Below are 20,510 nucleotides of genomic sequence, written 5' to 3'. Positions count from 1 at the left end.
CATTGACTAGACTGAAGGCAAGGCACCGTGTGATATTACAATGCATACAATAAAAACAAGATATTCAGATGTCTACACACCAGTTATTACTTTGGGAGTAGGTGTAAACCCACCCTAAGACATCATGTCTTAGATGTATTTGAATAGCTGAAAAGCACATAAAGGAGTTCCCTTGCGGTCACTGATATTTGAGTCATTAAGAATCAGATTCAAAGTTCTGCAGCAGTGCAAACACTCATTCTGTTTATGGATATTAGAGGAGAGCCGAAGTTTAGTCTCAGCGTAAATGTTTACTGTCGTGTTTGGATAAACTTGTGTTTGTGATGGATGTGATTCTTAATGTTGAATTTGAAGGTAAACTGAGAGTAAATGTCTCCTCCTCCTTCTGCCGCTGCGGATCCTCTTCTGCTTATTTGCTCCATATGGTGTTTGACATGGTACCCAGGAAGAAAGGGGGGAAAAAAACGTGTGTGGGCGGAGGAAAAGCCTAGTATTTTGTCCGTACTGAAATTTGATTCACAAGTTCAGGATCCTGAAAGACAAAAAGCAAACGGAGGGGGAGGGAAGAAAGGCAGACAAGGACGGAGGGTTTTTTTTTTAACTGCGAGAAGAGTAAAGTCACCTAAATACTTTGCAAGCTCCGACCAAAGTAAGTTGATTTCAAAGAAATCTGTTTGTAATTCAGTGAAACACTCAGCTAGGCATTTCATTGAAATTAAGCCACGTTTGTGTTTGAAGTGTATCAGCCAGCTGCGTTAATTGCCTCTGAATGGCCACAAGTTTTCAAGATTTCTGAATGACCTGTGTGTACTTTACGCGCAGGCTCGGGCGCTTCATGTGATTTATTTGTCAATAAATGTGGCATTTCCTGCTTCATTCGCTTTTCGGAGGAGTAATTGTTGAAGGTTTTTGTGTAAGAGTTGCTCAGCAGCAAAGGAGGAGAAGGAGGGGGGGGATTTTTCAGCGGGGAGGTAAAGGCACATTGGCCCCTCACGCGCCTTTCCCCATCCACGCCAGCTCCGATAACCACACCGTGATTTATTCCCTTGCGACGCCTCCTAATTGCACTCTATACATGGTAAAGCCCTCATTTGTTTGGATAAAGATCGTCACCGCGGAGTTTTGCGTGCCGACTCTGCGCCACTGTTGGATGTGCGCCAAGACGTCCAGAAGAAAATGCCCCAAATTCAATCTGCAGATGTTAATGACGCCTCTGAAACAGTTCAAACACGGCCAGACCGACAAAGGCGCGTGATTGGTGCCGTTTTACTCTCATCTGTCCGATGCTTTTATCAAGTGAGTGTTTTTTTGTGTGTGTGTTTTTAGTGAGGGAAGTGAACTAAAAGGCCTGAAGCCATCGCGATCTAAAAGGTAACGGGCACTTTAATTAAAGGTTTAATTAAAAAGCTTATTTTTGGTTTGTTTGTTTTCTTTTTGTTTTTATATCAGTGCTAATTATACAGACCGGAACCTGTAAAATGTACTTAGCTTTAATCTAAAAGAACAACAGAGAAATCTTTTAATAACTCATACAGATGATGTGTGACTGCAAAAGAGTAAAATGGGAAACGTCTCCATCACATACCTTTTTAATGAAGAGTCAAAGTGGCAAAACCTCTCTGGTGTAATTGGGAATAAACAATTAAAAGGTTTTTTTTTCCCTATAAGGCATCAGGATCATGTTCAGAGACATTAACATTCAGCACAGCTGCCTTGCTGGCAAGGCTGATATCCTGCTTTATTTTCAGCCCCTTTTGCAATGATTTGCCTCTAACTACCTCTTAAGACCTTCAGTCTTAAGATAGTAAAATAGTGAATCGTTTACCTATCATTTACCTATTTTGGCCTCAAGGATGTTATTAAAAGAAAGATCTCCACTCTTCGTCTACGAGAACACTGAAACGTGAGATAAGATGTCACAAGCAATAGGTTCTGGGAACCACTATCTTCCTGGAAGAAGTGTGCCTGTCACTATTATTATGTATATTTGTGCCTGGGTGTGAAAACTGGAGGCGACTGTGATTGTTTTGTTGTTTTCATCTGTTTTTTTAAAAATTTTTTATCAGTCTATCCATGTTATTCCTTCCTTCCTCTGTTATTGTTTAATGGCTGCTTATTCAGTGGCTCTCGTCTTCCACTGACTACGTTTCAATGAAGATTTACTCACTTTATTGCTTTGATTTAGCTGAAAACCAAACATTACAGCACTGTGGGCATATTTTGGCTTTTGGAAAGCCAACGTGATGCGTGGCATTTGCAGTGTTTGCAGCAGTTCAGGAACAGTGTCTTTGGTGGGACAGAATAACTTCTTTAGTTTTATGCTTTGTAACTTTGCAAACATTTTCTATGCAAAAAAGCCGTATAACACTGAAAAGAAGGGAAACCCAAAAAGCAAAATATGACCTCTAAGCCTAATTTAGATAACGAACCAATAACTTGGACAAGGCAAATTGTTGTATCTGCAGCTTAAAGCCAGCAGCCAGCAGCAAAAGGCCATTGTAATGCCAATAATCTAAAATAAATAGAGGCAGTAACTGGACAGAAGAAGATAATTAAATTTGTGTTTAATTTTTGCACGACAGTTGACATCATCGCAACTGTGTCGACCCTTGGGCAGATTTCAACGTTTTAGAAATACTGAGGTCATCATGTAGGAGTTGTCCTACCTAAATCATTTGGATTTTGCATATTTTCTTTGTTATGTCATGTTAACAATGAAATTATATATATATTCTGTTTTTAATTCCCTCAAAGTTGTGTCAAAGAGACTTAGATACTCACAAATGTAATTCTGGCGAAGGAATAACCCTTTAAAGGGCTGGGAACTGATACACTACAATGGAAACAGCTGAAATGTATCGAAATATCAGATCATTGATGTGAAAACATCATTTTTATGTTATCCACTGAGCAGTGGGAGCATTTCTTGTGTAAAATAAAAGACTTATTACTTATTTATTTATTATTATTACTTATTTTGGAAAAACTGGAATCGAGGGAAATAATTAACCTGCTTGTGCCCAAATATACTTTCGGTACTTTTAGCTAATTTCAACCTGAGACTTCTGCATATTTTCACCTTTCAAGCCTGATGTAGCATTAGCATCACATCAACGTTTTCAACGCACAGCTATTTTCTTTTAAAAACACATTGATCAAAGTTAATAAGTTAACTGAAGGGTTTTCATTTCATGTTTCTAGTTTTCTTCGGAGGCTGAAGAGTGAATGTGTTAGTTGACAATTCAGAAATCCCTCATGGTTTAGAAGGATGACGTAAACAGAGCTTTAGGCTTGGGTGTCTTTGTGACTTTAATGTGGTGAAATTTAAGTATTTAGTTGAGTGTTCTTGAGTCCCACATGCTTGTAGAATATAAACTCCCACCAAGATTTGGAACAGAGGAAGATACAACCTCAATGTCCCAACTGCATCATCAGACTTTTATGTGCAGCATCTTTACAATACAGGATTGTAAATATGGTTTCTGGACTTTTGGATTTTTAAACTGTTCACAAAAACAAACCAGCTTTTAATGTACAGTATCTATGTGCTGATATTGTGATTAAAAACATTTGCCAATAACAACTCAAACCTGTTAAGACATCTTTACTGGACACGTTACCATCTGTTTATACTCCTGTTTCCTTTATTTCTAAGAAGCCCATCCTCACTAAATGGAGTCAGTTGGAATCAGGCCACATGCAATCCCACTTTGGTTTGGTTTTGAATCTTTCATCCTTACCCATAAGGATGGTTAATGCTGAAAAAGTGTTTTACAGGTAGATAAAAAGAAGATGGAGGATCACAGAAGAATCAACAAGGCCACAGCTTACAGGATAAAAATGATGAATATGATGGAAATAAAGATTTTTCTTCTCTTGTTTCCAGCATCGCATCCTGAAATCAGATGATTTTTATTTCATATGTTGGGTCAAAACTGTTAGCTTTTTAAAGTTGATAAAGAAAAAAACTGCCAAGCCAATAAGTTGCAACATTCTTGATTTTAAGATGGGGATGTTTATTATCATTTTGATTTTCACTCACTTTCCTGTGTGTCCCAGGTCTGGTGTTTTTAGCTGATTTTGGCCTGGTTTTCGTCTGGACCTCTTCCTGCTCCTCTCAGGCTGTGTGACTATGAGCACCTCGGGGCTTCAGGCCACTAACCGGCAGAACGTGAAGGAGCTCGACAGCATGAAGGAGTCCATCAGTGACATTATTAACCAGCTCCAGGACATCGACCCAGCCAGGCTCTCCTTCTCCCCCTTCCTGGACCTGGACACTCAGATCTCCTTGGCGCCGGTGTCAGACAGCCCCGAGTCCTCGGTTGAGGAGCTGCACTCGTCCTCCCACTCTGTCTCCGGCTCCCAGCGCTCGCTGGAACCGCCACTAGCAGCAGATGAGCCAAGGAGTGAGTTATCACTGTCGCTTTTTACTGTTCGCCTGATGGTGCTGTAGAGTTTGAGAATATGCCAGAACAAATTAGCAAAAGCTAAAAAGTCAGACTGGATCAGAGCTGATTAAGGCTGTATTTTTATGTTTTAAATCCTCTCTGCAGTTTTCAATCTTGAGTTATATTGCATAACATATACATATTTCAGATTTTATTTTAGATCATATACAGATTTTATCATCTCCTTAGAGAAATAGCTTTATTTCATATGATTTACATCAGAAGGAAAACACTTTAGGACTATTTAAAAGCTTTATTTTTAATAAAACGGTCGCAGTGAGTCCTTCTGAAATTACTCTAAAATAACAAGAGAGCTAGAGGAAATGAGCCATCTTTGTCGCAGATAAATCTGATAACTTTTCCACAACCATGGCAGCAAAGATCATAAGAGCCCGGATCCGTTTTTCTCTAGAAGGCAAATCATTTTTTTCTCTGGAAGCCTGCTTGTGGAGCACTCCATCTGCGATGTGAAGTGGTTGAATGCCTGTAACTTTCCACAGCAGAAATATTCCTTGCAGTCTCTGTGAGGTTTAATAGATGTTGATTAGATGGCCTGTAGCAACAAATGTTATTGGACAGAACTTTTTTTTTTTTAATCCTGCTTCTAAACCTAGACTTTAAACTCATTTCTCTACTCATCTCAAGCTGTCAAATACTTGAACGCAGTTTATGAATAACAAACTGTTTACAGGACATGCTTTACATCCAATAAACCCCTTCCAATAAGACCAAAATTAAATAACATTGTGTATTGGTGCAACTCTTTATGACTTCCTCATGCCGTCTGTGATAATCAGCCTTGTGAAAGATGATGAAACCTTTCAAATCAGACACATATGACTGCTTTCCTTAAATAGGAGGACTCTAGTTTTCATCAGATACATTCTATGGGTACTGTTTACAGCTGAGGATTAATACACATTTGAGAGACTAAAAACACATGCAGTTTCCATTTTCTAAAAGAGACTAAACTACATGAAACTTTCACTATACAGGCAATACTAATAGGCAGAACAAAGTTATTGTGGCTTTGGTTGTGTTGCAGGATTTGTTGACTATCAGACAAATGCCACCAGATTAATGTTGTTAGACGCATGCATATCTCTCTGACAGTTTAAATGAAACTCTTGGCTCAACTTTGTACCCTGGACCTAAGGAAGTGAATGATTGATTAATGTTAGCCTGCAGAGGATTTGTTTTAGTGTCTGCTTTTGGATTCTGGATTAAAATGTGTTCTGATTTGAACAGGCTCTGTTCCTCGCAATCAGCAGCCAAACATCAGCCTCCCAGAACAGCCCGGCCCAGATCAGACAGAAGAGGGGGAGCTGGATCAAACTCTTTCCAGTCCCATCATCACGGCGCACAGTTTGGACGCCACCATGGAAAACCACATTGGCCCTCGAACACCAGTCTCTCAGGGAGATATTCCCAATGGGACAGACACACAAAGATGGAGTCCAGAATCCACCAACCTGGACAGTACAGTGGATGAGGGCCGACCTCTGATAGGCCCGCCACCAGAGAGCGTGGAGCTGACTGTGTGGAGCTCAGAGGGCCGAGGAGAGACTTGCGCAGCCACGGAGGAGGTTTCAGATCAGGGACAATGCTGCTGTCGCTGCTGCCAGTGTAAATGCTGTCAGAGAGGCCGAGTTCCTGCTTTCCTTTCAGTCCTAGCTTCCCTTCTGTGTGCAGCCGGGATCCTCTATGCACTCTATTTCTACATCCCCATTAGACCCCCTGACTGCCCCGATGTAACCAGCCGCATCCTTTTCACCCTCTGCTGCTGCGTGGTGGCTGCGCTCCCCATCCTGCTCGGTACGCCTCAAACACCTGCACACTCACAAACACAGACTCAGATGAAAGATAAAGGTTAAGAGTGGATTTGGTTTGTCTGGCTGCCTCGTCTTGGAATGTTTCAGCGTCCTCTTTAATTTCATGCACTTTCAACCTCAATGCAGCAGAAATCTCCCCGGGCCTAAGCATAATTTCCTTCTCCTTCACATAGTTTTAAATGGAAACTACAATAAGAGATTGGCTGCGTCTCTGTCTCTCAGGCTGTGGCTTAATTTTCTCAGTCATTTTAATCACTTCCCAGGCTGGGCGACAAGAGAACAGGTGGCAGGAACATCCAAATCAAATCCAGTCCAGATGATTTTCCTCTCACCTATTTATCAAACAAATGATAGTGGAGAGTATTTGCATGTGGGCCATTCTGCTGGCAGTTGCTGTATTCAAATGGAAGTAGGAAAAGTAAAAGGTGCTCTCAAACAGGTTTGTCATGAGTTGAGAGCTGTTTGTGGAAAGATGGCCTAGATTTAAGATGCTAACTGACTTATTGCTCTTTTATCCCTCGCAGCGATGCTCACGGGTGCGGCATGCCAGTTCTGTGCCGGCTCGCTCAATCTGCAGGAGTCATTTCCCAGAAGACAGACGCTTCAGCAGTTGTTTGTCACGGCGTCCTTGGAACAGTTTCTCCTTTACGTCCTCAACCTCATCATTATGGCCGCTTTGCTGCCTCAAGGCCAGCTAAAGTTGGTGCCTATACTGGTTGCCATGTTCATCTTTGGAAGGTGAGTCTCAAAAGTGGTGCACATGAAGATTTCATGCTTGTGATAGAATCATTAAACTACCACAGAGCTGGTGAAATCAGACTGCATTAAGCCTGTTTTAATGACTGCTCCACTTACACAGACCTGAAACAAAAGTCTTTAAGCTAAATCAAAGAAAACTGACAGACCCGCCACATGTAACAAGGAGCTGAATATTACAGTAACAAGATAAATTACATTTATAATGTAAAAAAATAAAAAATAAACACTCAATTCTAAAGTTTTATGTATCAGGGCATGACAAAAAAAAAATCATCTGGTACGTACCAGGTCTCAGATGAGCAACAATACATCATATTACACTGTGACATGACTCATTTAACAAAAACTAAGCCAAAATTCAGAAGCAGTGGGTGAAAAACTTGATATAGCCCAAGTTTCAATTGCTGATAGACCCACCTTAAGCATCAGTAACTTGTTTTCTGTATGTAGGTTTGCAGCATTTGTTCATACACAGCTCCGCTCAGGTCCCATCACAGCATTTTAATCAGCTTGAGGTCTGGCCTCACAGTTGGCTCTAGAATACTTTGCTAAACAGAGGAATTCAAGGTGGATTCAATGACTAGGTTTCCAGGTCCTGCAGCTACAAAACAAGTCCAAATCATCAGCCCTCCACCACTGTGCTTGACCGTTAGTATGAGGTGTTTGTACTGATATGTTGTTTGGTTTTCTCCAGAGATGCCGCTGTGCATTGTAACCAAACATCTCCACTTTGGTCTCATCTGTCCAGAAGTCTTGTGGTTGGTTCAAATAAACTTTGTAAATCTAAGCTGTGCTGCCATGTTCTTTTTAGAGAGAAGAGACTTTCTCCTGGCTGCAACCCTTCCAAACGAGCCATTCTCGTTCAGTCCTTTTCTAATGTACTGTCATGAACTTTAACATTTAACATGTTAACTGAGGCCTGTAAAGTCTGAGTCTGTTGTTGTTTCCTCTCACTGAACATTTCACTCTTTGAGCTTGGGGTGAACTTGTTGGATGTTCACTTCTGGAAAGATTGTCAACCGTCTTGAGTGTTTTCCACTTGTGAATAATCTTTCTTTGGTTTAAAAATGCCCTTGTAACCCTTCCCTGAGTGATGCGCAGCAGCAATTGTTTCTGTGAGAGCTTTGCTGATGTCTTTCCCACACATCTGAATGTTGCAGACCAGCAAACTAAAAAAGCTTTTATAGAGGCGCTCACACCAGCTGACATTCAGTTAATCAAGTGCATTTGATTGGCAGCTGCTTATTACTCTTAACTCCTATAGAGTTGAGGGTATATTTAGTCTTTCACACACTGCTTTATGAAAATAACAATAACATCATGTAATATGTCAGGTGTTGCTGTTTGTCTGAGGTTGCATTTATCTAATTTTAAAACCAGAGGCTTTTTTATTACTATTATCATTATTATTAAGTCCTGAAACATAAAACCTTTTTTGTTTTCTTTTACACATGATTGTATCTGATCCCGAACGGGACACAAACAGCAAGTCTTATCCAAACAAGTTTATCCAGAAGGGAACGTTTGTACTAAATCCATCCAACTGAAGGTAACAATTTCCACTAAGGAGTAGTTAGGAAATAAGAAATAGTCACCAAACCTATAAGTTTTCATCCTCTTGGAGTGGAAAATTTCACTTGATAGTTAGAACTTTGACCTGCTTGTTATGATGGACAATTCAATACAAAAGTTAAAATACTTCATCCTCAGTGTGTTATGAATATCTGCTCAGACCTCTCAGCAGTTATTTCAGTCTAAATCATCAGATTAACAGACTGACGCTGCTGTCTGCTAACATGGGTAAAAACAAACACAACTACTGTCATTAACGAAGCCAGAGAAATGTTTTGGCAGCGTCTGATAGAGCTGCTGAGACCTCATGAACACAGCTCTACTGAACTCCTTCATCAGCTGAATTGGCAGAAACGCTCTCTATTTATTCTGTCTGCCGCTGTGGTTGAAATCTAGTTTGAATAATTGGAAGTGTCATTGTATCATAAATTCTGGAAAATATTGTTTGATATGTAATGTCAGAAATATTAAACAGATTTCCAGTTGAAAAATAGTTTTTCCAACATGAAAATAAATCCTTTTTTTTATGTATAAAAAAAAATCAGTGGAGAAACAATAGAAGGGGAGGAAGAGCAGCTGAATTTAGACCAGGGATGTTTGATGTTTCAATGCCTAAATGCTAACCTCTACATGAGGTTGCCAATCAGTTAATGCCATGGGAATGTGCGCTGCTAAACATGTCGGCCATGTTGTGTCTGTGACCACCTGAAGTTCCCTTTCTGCTCTGTTTTTGATCTCTACCAGCGCCTGACAAATATCCACCGAATGCTCCTTTATTTCAACGAGTCAGTCTCGAACTTTGTCCGTACTGTTGTTTGGGACTGGATGAGTAGTAGTTAAAGCCGAACAGCTTTCTACTGTTGCCACAAAAAAGTCATTAAGAACAAAAACAGTTCAACTGTGGGTAAAAAAAAAAGAGAACGTTTAGCTGATAAATACAATAGAACTCCTTAGAAAACTACATTTTCTTGTCACTTTCTGTGTGCATTTGTTGCTGAGGGCAAACCCTCACAAACAAAGTTGATGTGAGAGTTAATATCTATTATAAGATATTGATTAGAATAATTTCTATCTCAAAGAAACAACACAGTTGAGGTAGTTTAGACTAAAATGAACATCAGCTCAGTTTTTAAAGACACAGTGAGTCTGAAATGCCTGAAAACGAGCCTGAGCTAGATCAAGGTTAGCATGGAGGGATACATTTCCATTACAGATTTGTTTTGTTGAAAAAAAGGCCTGATTGACTGAAGTGAAAATGCTTAACTTGCCGATCACCATTCATCAGGGAGGTTATGAGTATTTATCATTAATATTTCAACTCAATCTGATGTCCTGTTTTTTGATCCTCCACAGGCTTGTTTACTGGCTCTGCCTGAACACATGCAGCTCCTGGCGAGGCTTTGGTTCTGGCCTGACCGTCTTCCCGCTCCTCGCTATGGTTGCTCTCAATCTGTTCCTCATGTACACACTCAGTCTCAAAGAGCCCCTTTTTGACTCCCAGGATATCCTCTATAATCAGGTCACCCCCTCTTCCTGGTCTGGGGAGACATCACAGAGCCCGAGTGGCAAACCAGACATCCTGGACACTCAGTGAGGAGGCGAGCCGAGCTTTCTTCTCCAAGAGGCCATCTCTCCAAAAATAGGCCATTCCTGCGGTCTGCACTTCAGCACAGCTACACCCGCTGCCACTATAACCTCCAAACTGTGACGGCTTAACTTGTGTTTTTGCTCCTCTTGTGCACAGCCTTTTGTTTAATGTGGATTTGTGTTTTATTATCTGAAATACAAGACTTCTGCCTGCTAGTGGCCGAGGATGCCTTTGAACAATGCTGTTATGAAGTTATAAAACATTTGCCCTTTTAAGCTATTCCAGCGCCTGTATTTAAAGTTTTTAACTCTATGTACTTAAAAGCTTTTGTATGTATACGTCTGTATTTGGTTTGACCTTAAAAAAGAAACAAAGCAGGTCCAGTTGTCAAACTTTTTTATTTTGACAATCCAAAAACTTTGTACATGATTAAGACAGAATAAAAGCAATTTGTTCTAAAATATCTTTTCTTTCGTTTACAGTTGGTTTCCCATTAACCAGTTGCTGCTTTTGCCTTCTCTGAGCAGCTATTCCTGGAGAGCCGGCGGTGCGTTTTCGTTCCTGGGACTGTCATTATGTGATAACGTGCTGTCAGTTCTGCTCTACATCTCCACCCTGCTGGCGTGTTCACCACTGCTAAAGAACTCGTCGGTTTGTGGCACCAAAATGAGGCCAAAACCCAAACAGAATAAGATGCTTTTAGTCTCTTTTGAACTCTCAGTCAAAGGGAGATGAATGAGCTTTCTAGATTACTTTAATTAGAGGCAATTCGTTGACTAAAGATATACAAAAAGTTTTTTTTTTTTAAAATACAACTCTGAAGTGCTTCAGATGCTGAGATTTATTTCCTATTCCTTACAGGAAGTGGATGTCCTGAATGCCCAACTTATAATTTTGACATAAATGCTTCTGCTTTACTCAGATCAGATCAGATTAAAGTACCCAAATTTATCACATCATATCTGACTTGTGAATGCATGTCTTTAAACCTAATACAAAGGTTTGCTTGTAGAATTTTATGACTGTTTCCTGCTTTGCCTGCAAAGTTAAAAGCAGTGTCCTTTCCTCCGAAATACCTCACATTCAGCATTACGCCCTGTAGTAGTTTCACACGATGGAGCCGAGCAGAAAAAACAAGCTGCTTGAATTCAAGAGTATTTTGGGTGAAATTTCTGGGAGTTGAGACAGTTTTACCTCAGGGATAATCAGCTGCTGTTCTGAAGATTTTCCATTGTGGGATTATAATTACAAAGTCTTCACTGGAGATTAATAGAATAGAATAGAATACTTTATTCAGCCCCCAGTGGGTGAAATTCAGATGGTTAATGGTTCAGCCATAGCTACTTAAAGTTAAAAACAAGCTTCCTGGTTTGAGATTGTCTTGTGAGCGACTTTTTCAGGTTTAAGCCTGAACTTTTATCATTAAAGTCCCACTATAACTGTTACTGATCCCCTTAAAGTTCAACGGTGTGTTTGAGACTTTTACATTTCAAAGTTTTTGCCATGACAAGACTTATTATGGTTTGGATTATGAATCTAAACCTTTTTCCTCAGATAGTGAATTGTGATTCATTAATATGTTAATCTGGCTCCACCTATGTATGCGCCCACCTGCTGTTTTTGCTTTGACTTTGTTTAATATATGCACTGTGTAGCACCTCTGATATTGGGGGTAATTCAGTCAGAACTGTAATAACCAGAAAGTGGTTCTCATGAAGAGAAAGCTAAAATGCAAGTGAAAATATCCCAATGATTATGCATTTATTCTGTACTCATTCCTACAATATAAGTTAACATGTCCTGCTGGCCTGGTCAGAGCAAGGTAAGGTCATACTAAACTCTCTGGCTTAGCAGCACAGTGAGTCATGGTCCTACTAACTTCCCATTTCAGTAGTTCTTCACAGCTAATTTGCATGTTGTGTGCCTCTAAATCATGCAAATTAGCTGTGGAGTCACGATTAGTTCTTCCATTATTTTGTAAAGAACAGACAGAGTGTCTTACCTGCACCTTGCTAAGACATTAAGTGTTGTTCTGTAAGACTCAAAAGAGAAATGTCCAACCATAGCACTGACGGCTAAATTTGATCCTGATATAACATATTGAAGAAAATCTGGTCGACAATGTTTAAAAGAGTCCCACTTTTAACAGAGGAAACTGTATTTTCAATATACATTCAGGGCATCTTCAGACTCTTCTCAGAAACTAAGAATGACAATAAAATCTCTTCATCATTAATTGCAGCCTCAACATCCTTCTATGATGAGTTCATAGAAATTCTCCCAGATTTTATGTGTCACATTTACTTGACGCACAAAATCAAGTAACCTAATATAATTTTTCAAATGAGTTCAGTGTAAGCTAAACCAAATGTCCATAAATTGTTTTTGACCCAGGGTAGGTCGTTATAGTTGACTTTCTTTTTTCCAGCAAAAATCCAATTGATCGGATTAGGTAGACCCATGTTATGTGGAGTAAATTTGGGAAACTTGCTGTCTCCTTGATGTTTCTCTGGAAGCCGCCCAGTTAGACCACAGTCTGCTGTTCTCAGAGCCCTTCTTGATGTTTAGGGTTGGAGTTTTGTTGCTCTACTGTGAGTTCACAGCACAGTGGCATTGTGCAGAAACACAAACAAGGAACAAGAGCTTTAATTTAGATTCATTTGAACACAGCAGTCATGACTGTGGTCTAGAAATAATCCCAACTCAAGATCTAACTTCTAAACACATATTATGGTGTCTGTGTGTTTGAACATTTAAGTTATTCACATGAAACACACAATTACCTTCTAATTCTGTCATTGTGAGCTGAACATTACGGGAACACTAGAATAAAGCAGCTTTTATTAACAGGTTGTCACACTCAGGTGACACGAGAGATTTGTTTAAATGTAATTTCAAATGTATTTGTTATAACAACACTTGTGAGTGCAGCCCAACCAGTAGAGTCCTCTCTGCAAACTCACCTCCTAATCTCTGAGTGAAAAGACAGAATCGCCTCTGCAAAAGGTCAAAGTGTGAGTGGCTTTCTATTTTGTACAACTACATTTGTATGAACATTCTTGGACAGATTCAGCTGAGCAATCGCTGATCAAAGCAAACTGAAACGTAATATCCTCAAAATGCAATGCAGACTGCAATGTAAAAACAACACTGTGGTAAAAGTCCTAAATTCCTGTGAAATTTAGTTCACATTGAAAAACAAATTCAGGGTAAGTTACAGGCTTCAAATACCCTGTAATCTGTGGATGCCGGATGACTTGCTTTTAAGATGTGAATGTGTGCTCCATCATAAGTCAGTGACTTTGTGCTTCTGTACAGACAAAAGTGGCTGGAGGAGTTACAGTCTACAAAAATGGTGATAAATGCATTGTATCAAATTATAGACCGATGTCTTTGCGACTGTAACACACAATGGGTTTAGGAACAATCGATCAACATCTCTACGAGTGACGGAATTTATAGAGAATATAGCAACAGAAAGTGTTAAGAAACACAACAGTGTGGGATTGTTTATAGATATATGTAAAGCTTATGACACGGTTGATCATTATTGATCAGAGAAAATGTTAAATTACAAGTTTCAATGTGAAAAAGATTCATGATAAGGAATCACAGCTTTGAAGAATAATGTGGTGTTCCACAGGGTTCCATTTTGGGACCCTTACTTTGTTTAGATTGTGTTTTATTGTGTCTAACACATCGAAATTTAGAACATTTTATGGTAATACAAATTTAGATAGTTCAGGGGCAGACGTATCACTCTATTATCAAATACACTGTATTTGATAATACAGTGAAAAGATTTGATCATTTTAAAGACTTGGTTTAATGTTAATAATGCTCTCTTAATGAAAGTAAAGCAAAACTTATAACGTTTGGTTTTGTGAATGCCACATTTGACAAAACACTGAAGTTAAATCATGAAGTTATGAATCGCAAACTGTATTGGAAGTATAAGAAACAGAAATTATCTAAATCTATTAGTCTTCTGAATAAAACAAGGGAATTTATGAATAAGAAGTCTTTTTATATATTGTAACATTCCCTGGTAATAGTATATATGTCACACTGTGTGAACATTTGGGGAAATGCATATAAAAAAGAAATCAACCCTATAATTAAACCAACAATAAATTTGAGCAATTAATAAAGCCTCTAATAATAAATCCACAGATACATTTATTTTAGCTTTTAGTTTACAAATATTGTGTCCTGAAAAAATATAGAATCTATATTTGTGAACAAAGTCATGTATCCAAGACCTCTAATTTAAATAATGTATCATTTACTGCAGCATCTGTCACCACATTCCGATGCATCTATAATCAACAAACTTTATTGGAAGCCTGTATTGTGTGAGACTAAAGTCAGAAACAAACTATGAAAAATAAAACAAAACAAACAAAAACAAAACAATATCCGGTATCATTACAGCCACATAAAGATGATTAAATTATTAAACGTTTATCAGGAATTTCTTAAGGTATTGATATTATGTGATACAAATGTCAGGGCATGCATGCAGTGTAATTTCTGAAGACCTCTGTTTTTCAGACTTATTTACACAGCCATATACTAGAGTTATTATTATTGTTGGGAGTCTCGCCTATCTCATCACAAAAACCCACCAGGAAACCAATTCTTGGTGTGAGGAGAGGTGGTTATAATAATTTTCCTATAGATTTCAGTCAAAAGACTCGTAATGAAGCTGCACGTGTCGCCACCTGCTGGTCATCATCTAAAATGCAGATTTAATAACGATTTAATGCAGATTTTTCAAAAAGGGTCGAAAACGTCCATCTTTTACTATACAGCATATGACAATAGATTTTTATAAACTATAACTGATGCCATAGTCACAATACAATGCATGTTTTTTACCATCTTTTCAATAAACTGTGTCACACAGCTGCAGCGCTCAGCAGCTTCAACACAGACCGGAAGTAATGATTGATGTAACCAGAATCTCAAAGATGGCGGCGTTGGTGGGTAAGTGATGTTTTGACTAAAAAGACTCGTTGTTTTGGTGGATATCGTTGAGTTTCTAGATTCGCGTTTTTGTGGGTATTTTAAAACGAGCACACAAAAGGGCACTAGTCAATGGTTTGGGTGTGTCGAGAAGAGTATTTGTTACTTTTAGTGAACGCGCACGCTGACCTTGCTCTGTCTGCGTTAGCAAAGCAGCTAACAGATTAGCTGACACTTACATGAGCAGCAGCTGTAATGATAGCCAGTTGTCAAGCCAGCATTATTATTAATATAATATCAGTCTGGCTGTTGTTGCAATATTGTTTTTGTCCGCAGTGTTGATGAACTTAACCAGAGTCGTAAAACCTCGTTTACGTAAACTGCAACGCACTGATTATGAAACTAAAGTTTTCGGGAAAACTCTGCCACTTTAGGGTTTTTACCCGCATTTTCCATCATAATCCCGCGAGGAGAATCGGCTAAGAGTTTTAGAAACTTACTTAAATGTACTTTAGAGTTCGGCATCCATTTGGACACCCGATCAACAGAATTGTACCGAACAGTGAAGTATTTCTAATGGATATGAAACGATTATCTCTTTATGATTCATCCCTAAATATTGAAATTCAAAGTTAGAGTTGGATATTGTGAAGCCAATCATCTGCTGATTTTGAGGGGATATCTGTCTGATTATTTACATATCGCTTTAAAGAGCGAAGTGCTGAAATAGCTAATGTTAAATTTCCATAAATTGCCGTAGAGGTAGGTAAGAAAATACAGTTGTACATATTAATGTCATTCACAAGGTTGTTGCTGCTTGTCGCGTAATGACTTATGTCACAAACTGGGGAAGGTCTCTTATTGTTCTGCAATAATGATAGAAAAGTCAGAAACATAATGACAGGACCTCCTGCAACATGTTAGATTAGAAAAATACAACTTTTACACTGCTTTACCTATTTTCCACCAGCGAGACATCCTGTGAGCTACGAAGCCCTCCCATAGCCTAGTTTTTAAGGGACTCTTTCTAATTGCATCATATGTTGTGAAATTATGTATAAATTGAACCTTAATATTTGCATACTGTGGTATAAGATCTGATCGTTTGCTTGTCTGCAATTTTGGAGACGAAGCAAACATTCACAGGGACGGAGAGCCTCATTTTCGTTGTGTGTGGATCCATCTGTACTGTTGTCTTTGTAACTAATAATAATCACAGTAATAGTCCAAAACAGTGATACTGTGAAGATGCCACATGGTTTCAGCCCCCTTCAGCGTGTTTTCTTCAGTTTGTTATTCTTTTTATTTTGCAGCTCCTCGCCTGGCCTTATTTGGCTCTTTTTCAACAAGGTAAGAACATCCTAATCCTTTTACTTGTTACTGAGCAGTTACTCAGGAGGCTTTTTATAACTTTTGTTTTATTTTACGTATTTTATTTTTGAATCTTTTGTGTATTTGTGGAGGTTACATCATCTCACATTAAAGCACAATATACCTCTGAAAAGCAAAGGCTGAAATGTTTGCTGTTTCTTTTATTTTTGTTTTCTATATATTTCACATTTTTTGGCAGTGGGAGCGTTCAGCTTGCCTGCTGTTCAGAGGAACAGTCTCGTTAAGCTTTAAAAGCATCGTAAAGTTTAGGAGGCTCAGCATCCTCCTTAAAGAAATCCATCCAGCTGTCCATCAGACACACCATCAAACATTATCAGTATAACAGAAGAATCCTCTTTTGGATACTTTTTTTTTGTTATTTCGATGACCATTTTCACATTTAGATTTTCTTCATTTGTCATTTTGTTTTCTCTCTTTTAATCATCTTCTTATCCTCTCCTGTCTCTCAATTGTCTGACAGGCCCATTTCAGTTTTTGCTTTCCAGCAGAAGAGTCTGCACAGCAGTGCTAAAAGCGATAACACCAACCCAAGGTTAGTTGACCAGACAGTCTGTAGTAATTGTATTACCCGCCTCTAAACACTGTGCATGTGGTAAAGCTCCTGACCTTTCCTGTTGCAGTGTGGTGCCAGTCAGGGAGAGGAGCACAGCAGTGGCACAGGCCAAACCGTCAGCTGTAGCCAGCAGTAAGGGCGATTATGTCGTCACCAAGCTGGATGACCTGGTCAACTGGGCACGCAGAGTGAGTACCTGAGAGCCTCTTGGCTGTGTTAACATCCAGAATGTGTTGATTACATTCAAGTGTGCAGAGCTTTGTAAGTTTCACATGTTCATTTGTCCAGCTAAGAACGAGGCTGTTTAGTAACAAGTCACAAAGCTTGAAAGAAAGTCCTCTTTATAAAGTGAAACACAGAGAAGAGTTTTTAAGACAATAAAATGCTATTTCAAGAGGTAAAACATCTGACAGACTACCTTCTCCCTGCTGGACAGTAACATAAGTAACAATGTATTTCTGCTCTCCGGTGCTTTGTTTGCTTCATCTCTGCTGTGTTTCCCCTCAGAGCTCCCTGTGGCCGATGACCTTTGGCCTGGCGTGCTGCGCAGTGGAGATGATGCACATGGCAGCTCCCCGTTACGACATGGACCGTTTTGGAGTTGTGTTCAGAGCAAGTCCCCGACAGGCTGATGTTATGATCGTTGCAGGCACGCTGACCAATAAGATGGCCCCAGCTCTGCGGAAGGTGAGCACAGGGACGCTAATGATGTGATTTTAACCGTGTTCGCTGCTGCTGCTGCTGCTGCTGAAGCAACAATCTTACATGACGGTGCAGTTCACCTGATGACGCTTCAACAAAACAACTGCTGTCTCAGGTTTGACTCAGCTCTGTGAAATGGAGGATGGAACTGGGCAGAGTTTTTGTTCACATCTTGCAGACACTGACAGAGCCGTCAGTCAGATTTTTCTGTGTGCAAGAAGAGAGCGATGGGAGCACTGTAGCTGCACAAATGCTGGCCGGATTATGAGCAGCCTGCCGATGGATTGGCAGACCGGCATGAAGCCCTACTCCAGCTGAATATACAGATTAGCTCTTAGTCAGACTTTATATAACAACTACTGAACGGCTTCTTCCATCCAACAGGTGTATGACCAGATGCCTGAGCCCAGATACGTCATTTCCATGGGAAGGTAAATTAACTCTTTCACGATTTTCCTTTTAACATGTACTTCAAACAAGTGATGTAGTGATTACATTTTATTATTTTGGCTCTGGTCCGAGTCCTTTTACAGTACTGTGTAAAGAACATTTACATGACATTAGAAAAAAATAAACGATTGTGTTAGATTGACAAAAAACAGACTGAAAACATTAAAGCATAAGTTCATATAAACAGCCTTATTTTCTAATAAAGCTGCCCTCATTTGTATTGATTTTCATTTTATTTTGTTCAAATACCTAAAAATGTCAGAAATTGTGATGGAAAACACAACGTAGGCCTATTAATTGGTGATCAATTAAATTACTTCCAGACTGTTGCTCTAATAAAATCCAATATATTTAAAAATATTTTGCTTTGTCGTCATCTGACAAAATCATCATTCAAGTAACTTAAAGACAGCACCTGCTCAGGGAATTCACCTGTACTTACATGTGTGATGTCTTGAACTTTTCCTCACAAAGTCCGCAGTTGAAACATTCAGTCAAAGAAAGTGATTAACCAAAAGTGTTCTCGTGGTTTTCTTCTTCCAGCTGTGCAAATGGAGGAGGTTATTACCACTACTCCTACGCTGTGGTCAGAGGCTGCGACCGGATCGTACCAGTGGACATTTATGTTCCAGGTAGGCTTCGATGGGGGTTTTGCCACCCAAACAGTTCCTGTGTTCCATTTGTTCGGTTCTGAAAAAACTCTTGGCTGGGCCAGAGCAAAGAACCACTTTCATCAGGGTTATGGGTGGGGTTCTGAAAACCAACAGGACCAACTAAAATATATCAACCACCATGATCAAATCCTACTTTTCAACCCTCGTGAAACCGACTTCGGGTCTTATCACCCAAGGTTAGTGACCAGCCTCGACAAATCGCTGTTGCAGACATTGGTGGTTTTCACAGAAGCGTGGAAGCTGGTCAAGCAGCAGATACTGGTGGTTCGTGGTTTTGGAAATAAATATTCACTCATCTTGCTTTGGGCCGTGTGCACATCTATTTGTCTGTATCTCTGTCATCGGTTTTAGCGCAGCTTTGATTCACGATTACGGTCTCATTTAGTAGAAGTAAAAGTCACATCAGCAGCTGTATTTGCAGTCATTTGTAGAGTTCCTAGTTTTTTATTTTATTGTAGTTCTGGAAGTTGCTGGCTCTATTCCCAGCTTCCTCACTCCACACGTATCTTTGGACAAGATGCTGAACCCATCCAGTGTGTAGATAAAAAATAATAATATTTGCTAAAAGAATGTAATGTAGAAGTAGTACATGTATTAACCGGCTGCATCACAAATACTTAGATAGTTATATTTATTATGTAGTAAGATAACTGTGTAACTTACTGGTGTCTGTGTCGATGTAAACATGGCCGCCATAGTCCTATCTGGCAAAGTCCCATCAGTTACTATGGACACTTGCAGCTCACCGTTTGCTGTCATTACTCAGACCCATAAGACAAAGACCAGAGAGCGTGTAGTTTCACGTGATACATAAGATTCTATCTGTTTTCGCCCATCTGTCGTCAGGTTGTCCACCCACTGCAGAGGCTCTCCTCTACGGGACTTTACAGCTGCAGAGGAAGATCAAGCGTGAGAAGAAGATAAAGATCTGGTATAGGAAGTGAATGTGTTATATATAAATTTCTGTGTGTTCCTTATATGTAAATGCTGTATTTCTGGTTGCATTTGGAGCGCTGCTCCTCCTCCCATGTAGAGCTGCAATAACCTCAATAAAGTCATTATTGTAATTTATACACTGCTGCTTATTTTCAACCAAACCCATCTGTGTTCACTCAGTTCCGGTTTTCTGTTGCTTTAAATCAGCGTCATTATTCTGAGTTGCTTGTGTCAGAATTTAAAACTACAGTTAATAAATCATTTAAACCACATTCAGTCAGCCATGTTATATATTTCTCATTCATGGTGATACTTTTAATCAGTCACAAACATAAATATGAGTGGCAAACCACAGGATCTAAATTTTCAATAAACTGGGCTTTTGTGGAAATCCATGATTGTTTCTCGTGTCGTCATTTTCGCAGCTGCGGCTCTCGGATGAGCTGAGCCACCAGGTGGCTCCTGTGATCACCAGCTCTGACCTTCACTGTTGACGCTCAGCAGTGGTTGGAAGCGGAATACATTTTCATTGTGTGCAGAAAACCTCAGACACGCACAGTAAAATGTCACGTCACAGATGCAAATATCCCCTAAAGTTTAGGACGATCAGCTGGAGCTGCGTCTCTGCATGCATAA

At 39.5% G+C, this 20,510-nt stretch overlaps 2 protein-coding genes across 3 annotated transcripts; both read left to right on the top strand.

Moving 5' to 3' along the window:
• The first annotated feature begins 250 nt into the window (after positions 1-250).
• On the top strand, positions 251-10,678 carry LOC140311279 (uncharacterized). 2 transcript variants are annotated; one of them, XM_072388669.1, is made up of 5 exons: positions 251-649; positions 4,060-4,406; positions 5,697-6,263; positions 6,805-7,018; positions 9,965-10,678. In XM_072388669.1, the coding sequence occupies exons 2-5, from the start codon at positions 4,133-4,135 to the stop codon at positions 10,203-10,205; spliced, it is 1,296 nt and encodes a 431-aa protein (XP_072244770.1). In that variant the 5' UTR covers positions 251-649; positions 4,060-4,132; the 3' UTR covers positions 10,206-10,678. The 2 variants fall into 2 exon arrangements, with proteins under 2 accessions (XP_072244770.1, XP_072244771.1); XM_072388670.1 differs by lacking the exon at positions 251-649 and adding an exon at positions 962-1,296.
• Positions 10,679-15,122: 4,444 nt separating this feature from the next.
• On the top strand, positions 15,123-20,269 carry ndufs7 (NADH:ubiquinone oxidoreductase core subunit S7). Its single transcript, XM_072389252.1, has 8 exons — positions 15,123-15,188; positions 16,481-16,517; positions 17,020-17,091; positions 17,180-17,300; positions 17,620-17,799; positions 18,199-18,245; positions 18,808-18,896; positions 19,785-20,269. Exons 1-8 carry the CDS (start codon positions 15,146-15,148, stop codon positions 19,880-19,882), a joined length of 687 nt encoding a protein of 228 aa, XP_072245353.1. The 5' UTR covers positions 15,123-15,145; the 3' UTR covers positions 19,883-20,269.
• The last annotated feature ends 241 nt before the right edge of the window (positions 20,270-20,510 follow it).

The sequence above is a fragment of the Leuresthes tenuis genome, unplaced genomic scaffold (genome assembly GCF_036924035.1).
Source record: "Leuresthes tenuis unplaced genomic scaffold, fLeuTen1.0.hap1 SCAF_7, whole genome shotgun sequence".
Taxonomy (NCBI): Eukaryota; Metazoa; Chordata; class Actinopteri; order Atheriniformes; family Atherinopsidae; genus Leuresthes; species Leuresthes tenuis.
This window is presented reverse-complemented; position numbering and strand designations above follow the sequence as displayed.